The sequence below is a fragment of the Centroberyx gerrardi genome, chromosome 12 (assembly GCF_048128805.1).
Source record: "Centroberyx gerrardi isolate f3 chromosome 12, fCenGer3.hap1.cur.20231027, whole genome shotgun sequence".
NCBI lineage: Eukaryota > Metazoa > Chordata > Actinopteri > Beryciformes > Berycidae > Centroberyx > Centroberyx gerrardi.
This window is the reverse complement of record NC_136008.1, coordinates 3,178,681-3,192,874: the sequence shown is the minus strand read 5'-3', so window position 1 is coordinate 3,192,874 and position 14,194 is coordinate 3,178,681. Positions and strand designations below refer to the sequence as shown.

Sequence of the window (14,194 nt, the reverse complement as noted above, 5' to 3'; positions counted from 1 at the left end):
AGGAATCTGCTGCATAAAATGCAAATGCTGTTTTTTCCAGAAAGACATTTACACAGCATACATACAGTAGGCAGCCATGCGGGCATATAGAAGATGCCATACAGTACATACATATTTGGATGTTTTTGTTGTTCTGTACACTCCATGGTTAATTATTCTTTTCTTCAGGTGTGGGCAGTCAGGACGTCCTGGTGGCTCAAACAGCTGAGACATTCTCCACCTAACTGGAATGTTCCGTGTTCGATTCCAACTGTTGACATGCCATCTCCTCTCCTTCCTCTGTCTCTATGGTGAACTATCGAAAAAAGCAGAAAGGCAATCTTCATCATCTTAAAAGTGACAAATTTGACACTTAAAGATAGGCAACATGGCCTATCTGTGGGTATTATTCTTGTTATCTCTGGCTGGCTCAACACAGCTACTCCCCCCACCCAGCTCAGCTTGTTCAACCTGAAACAAACTCATCTGCCTGCCTCAGGAGGAGAAAAACTACACTAACATTATTGCAGTAGTTTATCAAGTTCTTCACATTAGACTAAAAGGGTCAATTACTTAACTAACTATAGCCAACTTTAGAAATGCTACACATTATGTCACGATGGATCTACCAAGCTGCTGACAAGGAAAAAACGTTACTGTAATTGATTATCTTTTTTGTGTAGCCTATACTTGTACTTTTTTGAGTAGTCAGTAATGTTACCTTTACTTAAGTACATTTTTACTTAAGTATTGTACTTTACTACATTTTAAATCACATCACACAGTACACATTTTTAAGGCTCCCCATAAACAACAGAAACTGGACCATGGACCATGGTAACCTTTAAGGAGCATGTGGCTTCTGTTGCTCGGTCATGTGGATTTGTCCTGTACAACATCAGGAAGATCAGACCCAGCCTGTCTGAGCATGCAGCACAGCTCCTAGTGCAGGCGCTTGTAATATCACGCCTTGACTACTGCAACTCCTTACTGGCAGGGCTCCCGGTATGTATGCTCAAACCTCTGCAGATGATCCAGAACACGGCGGCATCTGGTCTTCAACCGGCCCAAAAGAGCACATCCGCTGTTCATATCCCTCCACACCTTCTCACCTGATGGACTGTGTAATCCAAAAAATAAAAAATAAAATCTTTATCTGCCTCTATGCACTCTATGCATTGCCTCGTAGCACCTCTGTCCTGTTGGACCAGATCTTAGCTTTATGACACTTACTCTCGTTGTTCTCTCTCGACTAGATCCTTGCTTGTGTTGTATTAAAATCTCATATGTATGTCGCTTTGGATAAAAGCGTCTGCCAAATGGGGAATTGTAAATTGTAATTGTAATGGTAATTGTTGCATGACGTCTGTGATGTCCCGGGTTTGAATCCGGCCCAGGACCTTTGTCTCATGTCTCCCCCACTCTTCAATCTTTCCTGTCTCTCTCTAATCTGAAATATCACATAAAGGGGGAAAAAAATCTTAATAATAATCCTGTTACCATAATACATTTAAGAGTCTTTACATTTTAATGTAAAAAACGTTTTCCTCATCATAATAATTATTACACTGCTGGGTTTTCTTATAGCCTACTATCGTGAAGACTGAAATGTTTGCATTAAAAAATGTGAGTCAAAATTCAATAAATGACTGTCACCCATTCACATATTTGGTTATTACTTATAGTGCTACATCTGAAAAAGAGGTGAATATGTAGAGGTCTTGTAAATGGCTTACACTACAGTTCATGTAGTTAAACTCATTCATGTAGGAAAAATTATTACATTGACGGTAGTTAACTTTTAATGTGAAATGTATTACACGAACAGGACTATTACACTATTAACTACAAATTGTTGTCACGTTAACGGTTTATTGCGTTAATGGGAAGTCATTACATCAACAGTTGGAACAAGCCGTCCAATCAGGTTTCTCTCTGAAGCGATATTGACCCGCTGCTTCCACACCTGCTCCATACAAAACCCTGGAAGCTCCCTCCTCACCCTCAGTCACCATCTGTGGTTTTGGAGGCAGAGCTGAAAGAGAGACGCTTCACTTTGCCTTCGTGACGAGATAGACACTCAACCGAGCTTCAACTGGGATGTTTAGACAGAATCCTAGCTGGTTTTGGTCGACCAGGCGGCCCCTGTGCCTCCCTCCACGCCCGGGGAGCCTGGGTTCAGAACTGCTGAGGCGGTGGGAGGAAGAGGAGGAAGAGGAGGAGGAAGAGGAGGAGGAAGAGGAAGGTGCAGGAGAGCACACCATCTGGGCTGGAGGGCATCCTGCTGTTTGCTGCTACACTATAGGTAGGCTAAATATAAGATAAGATGAAACTTTATTGATCCCCATGTGGGAAAATTAGGACTCAGCAGGGAAATAGAATACAAAACAGTCAATAAACAGCTTAGAAATGATAAAAAACAATAAAGCAATAAAATAGAATACAACTGAAACATCTTTTTGTGGGGTTATATGAACATGCTGGTGTTAATGTAAACATGGTACGGTAAGTAGACTGTATTGGATGGAAATACGAGGGAGGAGTATGGATTACTAACATATGGATTAAGCCACAGTTGTTACTAGCTAAATGTCATGATTGCTTATTTAAATATGGATTGATAAATTAGAAATATGTGCCATATTTATAAATATAAGTAAGTATAAACACAAAGTCATAAAAATACAAAAATATCAGCATGCCTACAGTATGAAATAGTGAAACTATTATAAAAATATCATTAGTACATGCAGAATGTAACGATGAGAGAGTTATGTGAAAAATGAAGAGGCAAGTATGTGAATTTACAGCAATATGATGTGCAAATGTGCATCGTATTCAGATTAACACGTCTCCAGATGGCCATATATACATATATACATATATATACAGTATATAAATACAGAAATAAACGAGGGAGTGTCCTGTAGCTCTTGTGTGTCCAGTGTAAGAGCACATTGCCATGGCTTTCTATGAATTTGGTGTAAAAATGACATGCAACAAAGGTCCCAAACCAGATTTTGAATGAAATGATAACCAAACATGGATATCGTGAAAAGGATGGTGTGGATTTGCTTCTTCTTGCTTTAAAAAAAGTGAATGCACCATTCCTCTCTGTCGCACTCAGAAACCCACACAGCTGAATGTACGTCTCCGTCAGAAAATAGTCCCTGAAGAAAAGATTGTTTTACGAACTAAATTCAAACGTCCGTGACTTCTAGTAATGTAAAGTGTGCTTTGGGCTAAAACATGCAAAATACAGGCTTGAACTGGACTGGACCTGGTCTGGGAATTAACTCAACTAAGGTGATCTTGACTACAACCATGAATGCAGGTTTTTGTAAACATCACGCTCCCTGTGTGTGTGTGTGTGTGTGTGTGTGTGTGTGCCAGTGTATACGGATGCCTGGTGACTAGAAGCGTTGCCCAAACCCAGCAGGCTTCATTGGCAGCTTCAGGAAACAGACGGATCAGACATATGATGCTGCACAACATACAACAACAACCCCCCCCCCCCTGTATTTTGGACAACTGAGTATATGTAGGATGACTGATCGGATGTGTTTTATGTCATTAATGTGTGTTATGTGCGGAGGGTATGGTTTTGTGTATTTGTTTTACTAATTGTTGTCATCTGTACTATTAAACTCTGAATAAAAATCTAATCAAATTAAATAAAAACATCCACCAAATGGCATAGGATTTATAAGCTCTTTATTAGTTCTTTAGAAATGTGCTTTCAGAATAAGACTGTCGCATATATGGTGCCACTTTGACCTGACACAATAGAATCAGAAGCAGAAAGATGAAGGGCCAATATATTCAGCATAATGTGCTATTTATTTTTTTATTTATTTTACTCTGAATCTGTTCCAGGTAGAGTCGCCATCCAGTGCTTCCTTTCATGCATCATAAGGACTGCGTTGTTCAAAAACAAAAACCCCCAAAAACAGAGACACCTACAAAACGATTACATGAGTACTTGCTGAGGAATTGGAATGCGTATTTGATTAGAAAAAATATTGATTTCTTGCATCCCTACTGGATGAAGGTAGGACACACTGGCTGGTTGGCTGGAGGTTGGAAGTTCAATTACAATCTCTTTTGGCCCTCATCTCTTTCCATACACATCTCGTTCCCTACAGAATTAAACATCATCGTTCAGCTCCTTTTTAATCTTCTTCTTCTTCCTCCTCATCTTCTGCTGGTACTCTCTCTCCATCTTCTCTTTGAGCTCTCTCCATCTTCTCTTTGAGCTCTCTCCATCTTCTCCTAGTACTCTCTCTCCATCTTCTCTTTGAGCTCTCTCTCTATCTTCTCTTTGAGCTCTCTCCATCTTCTCTTTGAGCTCTCTCCATCTTCGCTTTGACCTCTCTCCATCTTCTCTTTGAGCTCTCTCTCCATCTTCTCCTAGTACTCTCTCTCCATCTTCTCCTAGTACTCTCTCTCCATCTACTCTTTGAGCTCACTCTCTCCATCTTCTCCTTGAGCTCTCTCTCTCCATCTTCTCTTTGAGCTCTCTCCATCTTCTCTTTGAGCTCTCTCCATCTTCTCTTTGAGCTCTCTCCATCTTCTCTTTGAGCTCTCCCCATCTTCTCATTGAGCTCTCTCTCCATCTTCTCCTAGTACTCTCTCTCCATCTTCTCTTTGAGCTCTCTGTCCATCTTCTCTTTGAGCTCTCTCTCCATCTTCTCCTAGTACTCTCTCTCCATCTATTCTTTGAGCTCTCTCTCCATCTCCTCCCTGTCTTCCAAGGCCTTTGCAGTCTGTTCTTGCTCCTCCTGCATGTTCTGATGGAGAAGAGCGATCTCGTTGTTCTTCTTCGGTGGTTCCCCTGCTTCACCGCCTTCTTCACCTTCTCCTCCATGCTCTCCTGCTCTCTCCTCCCTCACTCCTCATCTCCATTGGAGGTTTTTCATCGACTCTCCAGAAAACACAGTTTGTGGTCCTTCTGCCTCAGCGGTGACGCCCACCAGGCTGAATCCTTTCTTCTCTTCTGCTCCGTCTCACTGATGATGTTCTTCAGGGTTGAAATCTCCTGCTGTTTGGCTCTGAGTGGAGCCTCCATTCTAGCTGTGTTAATAATATCTAATGTTTTGTGATCATTTGCACTTTCAGTATTATAATTTATCGATCGTTTATGGATTCATATCATGATATCGTGATACACAATTCTGTTGTCTGAATTGATAATTTTATTCAAAAACACTGACAAAATAATGTATTCAATAAGGTAAACATTTTAAACTCCCCATGTAATGGCATCTTTACTTCCTTGATTTGATACATTTCCAATAATATCGAAAGGCAATTTTATTGGATGGGAGGGGTGCGGGATTGTTCAGAAATCGGATGGTTTTATTGGTTAGAATTTTATATTTACGCCTCCTGGTGCAGCATGAGGTCACCATGAAAGATACTCTGTTTTCCAGGAAGTAAAGGTAATGGGAGTTCATTTCATGGGGACTTTAAAGAACACTATTTGAAACTTTCTGAGTTTTCTTCGACATCACACACACAAAAAACAACAGATTGACCATAAACATTACCTGTCCGTCTTCTTCTCCCCTCCTGCAGGTTGTCACAACACCCTCGCTCAGTCTCGCTCTGCAGCTGCTCTGACAGCAGTCCAGACAGGAAGCTGCAGCAGCTGCAGCCTCGCCGGGCCGGATCCAGGACCAGACCGTGGAGACGCAGCCCAGCGTTTCCTTAGCGGACATCACTGGGCGGACCCAGAGACGGAGACCCGGGGTTGTGTTTGTGTTTATGGGCCGAGCGGGACGGAAGGACTGGGTCACTGCAGCGCTGCGTCTCCATACTTCTACTATGGAGGTAAATGTTCACCTGCTTTTTCTTCTTGACTATAAACCATATAAAGGCTTTCTGATGCTTCCACTGGCTTGGATCTAATCAAGATTCAAGTTAATTTATTTCTACAGCTTTTATCACAATCATCTCAAAGGACTTTACAGAGAGGGAGCCTAACTAGAATGATATGGGACAAAGGAAGCAGAACAAAGCACAAGACACACAGCAGCAGATTATAGCAAGACATAACAGCCTACCTGTTTTCCATAGCCTAACCCAGTGATTCTCAACCTTTTTCATATCAAGGACCCCTAATTTAGTCCACATTAGAGTCACAGACCCCCATTTGATTCGATTTTGTCTCTCGGACCCAAATCTGAGAATATTTTTATTGTTAGATATGATTTTGTCAAGAATCCCATGACTGTCTGTATTGTAGGTGGAGAGATAACAGTGACACTATAAGATCAAAACAGTCATTCTTCTACATTCTCTAATTGTGTTAACTTCTTGTAAATAAACAACAACAGCTCAATCAGTCTAACATCTGCTTTTTGTGCTTCGTTCCTCCAGTGAGGAAGACCACGGTGGTCGGGGTGGAGGTGGAGATAGTGGAGGAAGTAGCTATTGAAGACACTGAGACTCTAGAAGTAATGTAAGTAAAAAATACTTGAGGGGTTATTATGATAATGGTAATCATACTTGTACAATTACTTTTACTACTGTACTTCTACAAATAATTAGCATTTGGTTTGTGCAGCCCAATATTTTTGTATGGCACAGAGTTACAGTGTGATTTATAGACAATAGTCATATAATAATAATAGTGGAAAAAGTCAAGTCAAATTTTATTCATATAGGCCTAGTAAAATTCATACCAGGGCAGTTCAAAATTCTAGACAAGAGAGAATAAATAGTAAGAAAATAAGAGCATGTAAATACACAAATACACATACACAGATACATACAAACATAAAACGATGCCTGTGTGGTTGAAAAATACAGAATTAATTGTGTCTTTGTTTTCTCTCTTTTCAGACCTGAAGGAATATCCGCACAGGAGTTAATAGATCCTGTGCTGCTGCATGACGGCCACTTGTTCCCCACATGAAGCCTGAATTGTGTGTGTGTGTGTGTGTGTGTGTGTGTGTGTGTGTGTGTGTGTGTGTGTGTGTGTGTGTGTGTAAAACTGTAAGCTAAGTTAGACATTTTACGTGTTTTTGTTTTTAAATAAAAAAAGAACAAATGTAATTAATCTTTTGATCCATTGTTTTACACAAGCTTTACAACAGAAAATAAAATAAATACAAGTCTTAAGTTAACTGCTTTTACTGACCCTTCATGTTTATCATCAATTGATCAATTGATCAGTGGACTTCAACTTCCAGCATGCAATGCCACTTTGTTGGTTGTACATCATCAACCCGCTGCAATAGGCCTACATAGCCAAAATGATCCTGGGCTATATGAGAGCTAAAGTGAGACGCGATGTTGAAATCACATCAGTGTACTGATACTGCTTGTTTTACTACATATAGTTTTTATTTAATTATTTTTTTATTTAGCTTTTTTTTTTTTCTCTCTTGTACCTCTGTACTGAGTTTTTGCTTTGTGTCTTTGTCTCATTTAAGCACAATGTTAATGCTGTCAGTTTTGTTTTCTACCTGACTTATTGTACTTATTACTTATTTAAAAAAAGCATTAAAAAAACATCAGTGTAATAAAAATGGCCGCCACTTGGATAAAAAAAAATAATAAAAAAAAAAAGCTGCCTTTCTTTATCTGCTGTCTTACATACTGCCTTCATGAAAGAAACGAAAACACAACAATAAACGACTCGGGCTAAACATCAGATTAGTGGACTACAACTACCAGCATGCATTGCTATCGCTTTGCCTCCCAGGACCGTACGTCTACGTCATCACCACGCGCTAGTACAGACGCAGAACGGCAACAGCGATGCAGCGAAGATGCCGAGAGTAATTCGGGCCAAATTCTCCCTTAATTTGGACGAGAAAACCCAACATGTGTGATTCTCCTGACTCTGCGGAGACACGGACTGTCCAGGAGCGGCTGGAGCGGCTGCAGGAGCTCACAGACTTCACAGAAACCTGCAAGAATCAGCTAAACGACATTTTCCAAAAACTGGGATGGTCGCAAGAATACAGAGAATCCTCTCAGGTAAGCTAACCTTAAACCTTAAACCTTAAACCTATCAGGATGTTGACTGGATTACAACAGTGGATCTATTTTATCTTAGTGCTATCCTAGATACATTTAAGGAAAATCTCCCTTTTCTCTGTTTGCCGAGCCGCAAACCTCAGTCAGGAAAACTGTACATTTAATTTTTGCAGTGTCCACCAGTGTGTTATGTTCATCTCAGTTATTTCTGTGCAACTTACTTGTTTAAGGCAAGGCAGCTTTATTTGTACAGCACATTTCATACACTGAGGCAATTCAAAGTGCTGTACAGAGTAATAAAAAATACAGTAAAGGTAAAAAATGTACAATTAAAAAGTGCAAAAGTACAGACAAGAGATCCACAAGATAAAAGACTTAAAAAATAAACTAGTGCAGTTCAAGTTTAACACAGAACACAACCGTCAATTTCAACACTAGAACATATTAAATAGGCATTAACTAGGCTAATCTATGTCTTGTATCAGGAATTGCAACCATATGCAATATGATATGAAACATATCAATATGAAAAATGTGAACAACTATATGAATTTACACATATAAGTTATGCATGGTGTGCAAAATGACAGCTGTAGAGCATACTGTGACAAAGACCATAGGAAACACGAGAATATATACAGTATGAAAACAAATGAAAATGAAAACACAGAGCTAAATGCAATATATAACAAATGAGAAAATGTGAGAATATGGAAAAAAAAAGTATGTGAATTTACACCATAAATATAGGATGTGTAAAATGTGCATTGTTGATGTAATCATATGTGCAGATACATACAGACCATACATACAGTACTGTGCAAAAGTCTTAGGTACATGTAAAAAAAAATCCATAAAGCGAAGAAGATGCTTTCAAAAATAATGAAATGAAAAGCTTATAAATATCAAAAAATGTACTATAAAGAGAAGTCCACTGACACACTAATGCAGGAAACAAACATCTAAGACAAAATTTATATAAAAAATCTAGGGTGCCTAAGACTTTTGCACAGTACTGTACACACAAAAAGTGTCTCTAGATAATTAGATGTCAGTTGTAAAGAAATAAAAAACGGTTTGCATTTGTTTCCCTGCTGTGTGTGTGTGTGTGTGTGTGTGTGTGTGTGTGTGTGTGTTTGTTTCAGGAGGCGATGGAGCAGTGTCCCTTCGACCCCGACCACAGAGTGCCGGCCCGGAGCCTGGAGAGACACAAAGCCTCCTGCAGGCTCAGGAGGATGGGCTACTCACCTGAGGAACAGGTAACACACACACACACACACACACACACACACACACACACACACAAGCTAATTAAACGATGACAGATTGTTTTGTCTCTGTCATGAATCTATTCGGCAAGGGTGGGGAGTCACACACTTAAAGTCACACTGAAATCAATATAGGATTTTTCATCTTTTTCTCACTATCATATCATACACCTATTTGACAATTTATGCCAAAAAAAGTCTTATTGTGGTTTTTTTTTGTGTGTTTTTATATCAAAGTAATGACTTCATTGTGTACCAGGAGGTGTAAATAAAAATTCCAACCAATAAAATCATCACAGCTATTTGAACAACCCCCCCAGGATGTACATCAGAGTTAACACACTGCCATGCCGTTATTTTGCTGTATCATAAGTGTCCACTAAAAGCTGTGTCACCTCCTCTGCAGGCGGAGATGTGCGACCCGTCTGTGTGTTATGAGAACAGCAGCGTCAGCAGCTTCACAATGGGTGAGTTGTTCCTGATAACTGAAGCTAGCACTGTCCGCAACTCTCATGTCCCAAAGGTCCCTAACTCTCAATATGTTGGAAAATCTCCATGTTTTTGAGATTTCTGTGACTACAGTTGCAGAAAAAATACTTTAAAAGGTAATTTCAAGACAAGTTTTGACTTCCTGAAGTCTTTGTGCTTGAAGAGTTTATGCTTTTAATGGGAAAAGGAACAATAAAAATGCCCGTCTGTGCCTGAAATATGGAGTGTCATCATCTGTCCTGTTCTCACCGAGTCGTTTTCTCCGTCCAGACAAAGACACGCAGCACCGGGCGATTCTGCAAGCGAGATCTGCTGCTCCGCTGATGAGGATGGAAGGAGTCTTCTGGCAAGGTAGCAGCTCGTTTTAGGACAGTTCAATACAAAACTTCAGCTGTAGGGAACACAGACTCTTGGGTCAGGATGGCACATTGCATGCAGTTGCAAAGACAGTCCACTAGATGTCACTATGGAGCCATCTGGTTCTAAGCCTGTCACTTGGCTGTTTGGTTTAAATCCCTCATCCACCTTCACCACCCCCAAATTTTATTAAACCTCTAACTAGAAGATTCTCTAATTAGTAGAATATGTCTAATTTCCATTCAGCTTTTCTATAATATCTCATTCAGCTGACGTGTGTAATCCATGTGTGTGTGTTGTGTTCTGTTTCCAGCGGCAGGGTGAGTATTAGAGGAGCTGGGCTCTAGAAAGTTCTGCTGCTCTGGTTCAGGCTTGCCTGATTACGTGCAGTATCCTTTAACGCCATATCCTTTCAAACCACAGGGCTGTGTGGGTGGACACACACTCAGACACACACACTCAGACACACACACACACTTTTCCCTTTACGTGTTGGGGAAAGGCCTCATACTTTCAGAGATTTGCAAGACAACGTCAGTTTGAAATCAGTTTGAATAATAATAATAAACTTTATTTTTATGGCTCTTTTCAAAACAAAGGGCTTTACACTGAATGTACAAAATATTAGGGCCACTTCACTTTTCATGAAGTAGACTGATGAGGTGATTCCAGGTAAAAGCCATGATGCCTTATTGATTTCCCTTATTAAATCTGTACCAATCACAAAGGAGGAGATGTAGATAAAGAGAAGCAGATGAGTTAGAGAAGGACTTTACTGTGGATTGTGCAACTCAGCATCAGGAAGGTGTTTCTAATATTTTGTACGTTCAGGCTCTGATTTGCTGAAGCCTTTAGTGAGTGCAAAAACTTTAAGCGTGTGCAAAACCAGTGCTCTAACGCCTGATTGGTCAAGTGGTTTGTCTTAAACCAATCACAAGTCTTAATGTTGACTTTGCACATACTGAATATTTTTTGCGCCTGTTGAAGGCTTTTAGTTAGATCCTCTGTGAATAAAACAGCTGCAAAAGAAATGTAGTAAATGCAAACATTGCAGAGAGGAGAAAAAACAAAAGAGAAAGAGCGTATTAGACTACAAACAAATCAGTAAAATTGCAAAATCTTAATGTTGGCAGATGAAATCCATGCAAAGACAAGGTGTGTTTGAGTTGAGTCAGAGTAAAATGATTGAATGTTTTTGAATGAACAATGTGGCGGGTGTGTGAGAGAGCCAGAGGTGTGTGTGTGTGTGTGTGTGTGTGTGTGTTTTAACCTAGCGTTCCCCCCAGTGTGTAAAGCCTCTCTGGTCCTCTCCAGGTCAGTACTCGGGTCAGCCTGTTGACGTCCCTCAGAGCCACAAGCGGGCGGTGTGCGACCTCACTGTGGCCGACCGGCTGGCTCTGTACGATCATGTGACCGCCGCCACCGGCCAGCAGGGGGACCAGACCGCTCCGACCGGCAACGAGGATCTGTACGTCGACCTGGTGGCCAAGCTGAAAAAAGGTGAGGCGGGTCGGCTTCTGGTAGCTCTTTCCTGGGAAAAATCCTCCGCCGCACAGGAAGTGATGCGTTTTACGTTCGCAGTTTGTTTGGAATCAACAGAAGAAGAAGAACTGGGTAGTTAGCATGAGCAGTGATAGCCACCATGGCTGAACAGACAGAGAAAAGAGAAACTCAAACTGCATCAACAGGAAATCCAAGCTTTAATTTGAAAAACAACTGTTAGGAGGTAGGAAGTACCTTGAATGCAAACTGCATCAACAGAAAATCCAAGCTCCGCCCACACTGTTTGATTGACAGGTGATCTCTGGGAAGTGCAGTGCAGAAACACCACAGCAGTGAGGCTGAGGGACAAAGATGGAGACTGAATTAAAAACACTTTGGATCTTGTGTGTTGCCACTTGAATCAGTAAAATATGAATGTCAGAAGGCCAATATGACTAAATATTGGTTGTCAGATTATCTGCAAATAAAAACACAAAGAAACAAGGAAAACAAAGAAAGATCTTTCACTATTTGGATTGTGAAGATTCACCTAAGAATGTAAATACAGACTTTCACACTTGAGCAATATTTTCTGTTAGGCCTTTTAAAAGAAAACATTTTGCTTTTATCTTGGCGAGCTTAAGTCAGAACAGTTTGGTTTCTCCCTCACCATAGTCCTCCACTTAAAGGTGTGTGTGTGTGTGTGTGTGTGTGTGTGTGTGTGCAGGTGAAGAGCAGAATGAGCCCAAGTCTCACCTGGAGCTGATGGCAGAGATGAGGGACTACAAGAGGCGGCGTCAGTCCTACAGAGCCAAGAACGTCCACATCACCAAGAAGTCCTACACCGAGGTACAAGACTAGCTGCACACACACACACACACACACACACACACAGAGCAAGGAGTCACATGAGAATTTTAGGGTGCGATCACACCTACAGTTGGTTTTCTTTGGTTCGAACCATAGTGATAAAGTTGACTTTGTTACATTTCTGTATTTGGTTCACTAAGGTTCACTCTAACCAATTACAAGAGAACCAGGGCTTGTAAACAAAAGTCACATGACTCACAGTGAGCTCGTTTATTGGAGTTTCAGTTTTTCTGGATGGACAGATTCGTCTCCGTCCGTTCAACCAATCAGAGGCGTTCCCTTGTAAAAACTAGCGGCGAACACAGAGACGACGGCCCGACCAAAACAAAGATAAAGCAGAGAAAGTCTGGTGGAGCGTTGGGATGACTTTTTTTTTAAACAACTTTATTTACATTTTCACAATACAAAATATATTCAAGTTGGAATATGGTTACATGTACATACTGACTTATCACCCCCCACCCCACTCTAACGTAAACACCCACCCCCACCCACATCCAGCTCAGTTTATGATTGAATTTATACAGTAGAGTCTGTTTCTTCTGTTTTCTATCAAGCAGCTCTGTTATTTATTTATTTATTTTAAGATTTATTTGGCAGGGACAGTACACATCAATCAACATTTTAGTTCACACTTCAATGTAAATGTGTCAGAGTTAGCCAAGAGGCTAATTTACAAGTTATGAGCAAAGCTTCCTGTTCTTCTGCCTCGCCGCCATGTTGACGCTCAAAACAAACCCAACACACACACATCTATCCGTCAGTAAATCCTGTCTGTCTTCTGACGGATCAGCCGGCTAACTTCCTGTCTGATGCCCTGCAGGTGATTCGGGAGGTGATCGACGTTCACTCTGGAGAGCTGTCCAGGCAGTGGAGAGAGGAGGAGAGGGAGGAGGAGCAGGAGGAGAGGAGAGCCGGGCGCTCCTCCCACAGGTACAGCAAACGCCGTGACCTCTGACCCCGATCTAGGAACTGAAGCTCATTCTACGATACGTTACGATCGTTATAAGTCGCTCCGGATAAGATCGACAAAAGCACCGACGACCGACTGTGTGATTTTTGTCTGTCAGGCGGCGGTCGGGTGAAAGGCGGTCGCCGTCCTCGGAGTCCCCGCACTCCCACAGCAGACGCCACCGCAGCCGGGAGCGAAGCCAAGAGAGGGAGAGCAAGAAGAAGAAGAAGAAGAGGTGAGATATACATTATCTGGAGTGACGGGAGGAAGATAAAGTCACTGAGATACATGAATAATACAGGAGACACAGGACGGTTTTTCACTTTTCCTCCTGTCTTCACATCGCTGCTCTCTGTCCCGTCCACTCCTTAATATTGTCTGTTTGTAATGTTGGTGATACAGATTTTTTTGTTTGTTTTACTGTCAAACATATCTGTCTGTCTATCTTATCTATTGGTCTTGCCTATAGAACAATTGTAGATATGTGAGTCTTTTTAGGTGTCAAAATTATGTTGCGAAATAGAGGCTTTTATTTTGAAATGCAGAAATTTACCATGTGGGCCTTCGCAGGGATTCCCGTTCCCCTGACGAGCGGCACCGCGACCGAAAGAAGAAGAAGAAGAAGAAAGAGGAGAAAGAGAAGGAGAAGTGAAAGTCCTGGATCAGCAGCTTGGAGCACGGATAAGACGAGGGTCAAAGGTCGCCGTGGCCTCAGTCGCCATGATGTGGAAACTCTTGACATTTTAAGTTTACAAACTTGGGGAGTTTTGGACCCGGCTGATAAATTCATGTGAATAAAGTTTTGAGA

At 41.2% G+C, this 14,194-nt stretch overlaps 1 protein-coding gene and 1 long non-coding RNA gene across 2 annotated transcripts; both read left to right on the top strand.

Annotated features, from left to right (window-relative positions):
• The first annotated feature begins 5,677 nt into the window (after positions 1-5,677).
• Positions 5,678-7,087, top strand: LOC144541906 (uncharacterized). Its single transcript, XR_013506882.1, has 3 exons — positions 5,678-5,811; positions 6,361-6,442; positions 6,826-7,087. It is a non-coding gene; the product is annotated as an uncharacterized LOC144541906 (long non-coding RNA).
• Positions 7,088-7,741: 654 nt separating this feature from the next.
• Positions 7,742-14,194, top strand: LOC144541932 (U11/U12 small nuclear ribonucleoprotein 48 kDa protein-like). The gene is made up of 9 exons (XM_078287214.1): positions 7,742-7,968; positions 9,114-9,227; positions 9,643-9,703; positions 9,996-10,076; positions 11,397-11,582; positions 12,292-12,413; positions 13,258-13,367; positions 13,505-13,621; positions 13,957-14,194. Exons 1-9 carry the CDS (start codon positions 7,813-7,815, stop codon positions 14,036-14,038), a joined length of 1,029 nt encoding a protein of 342 aa, XP_078143340.1. The 5' UTR covers positions 7,742-7,812; the 3' UTR covers positions 14,039-14,194.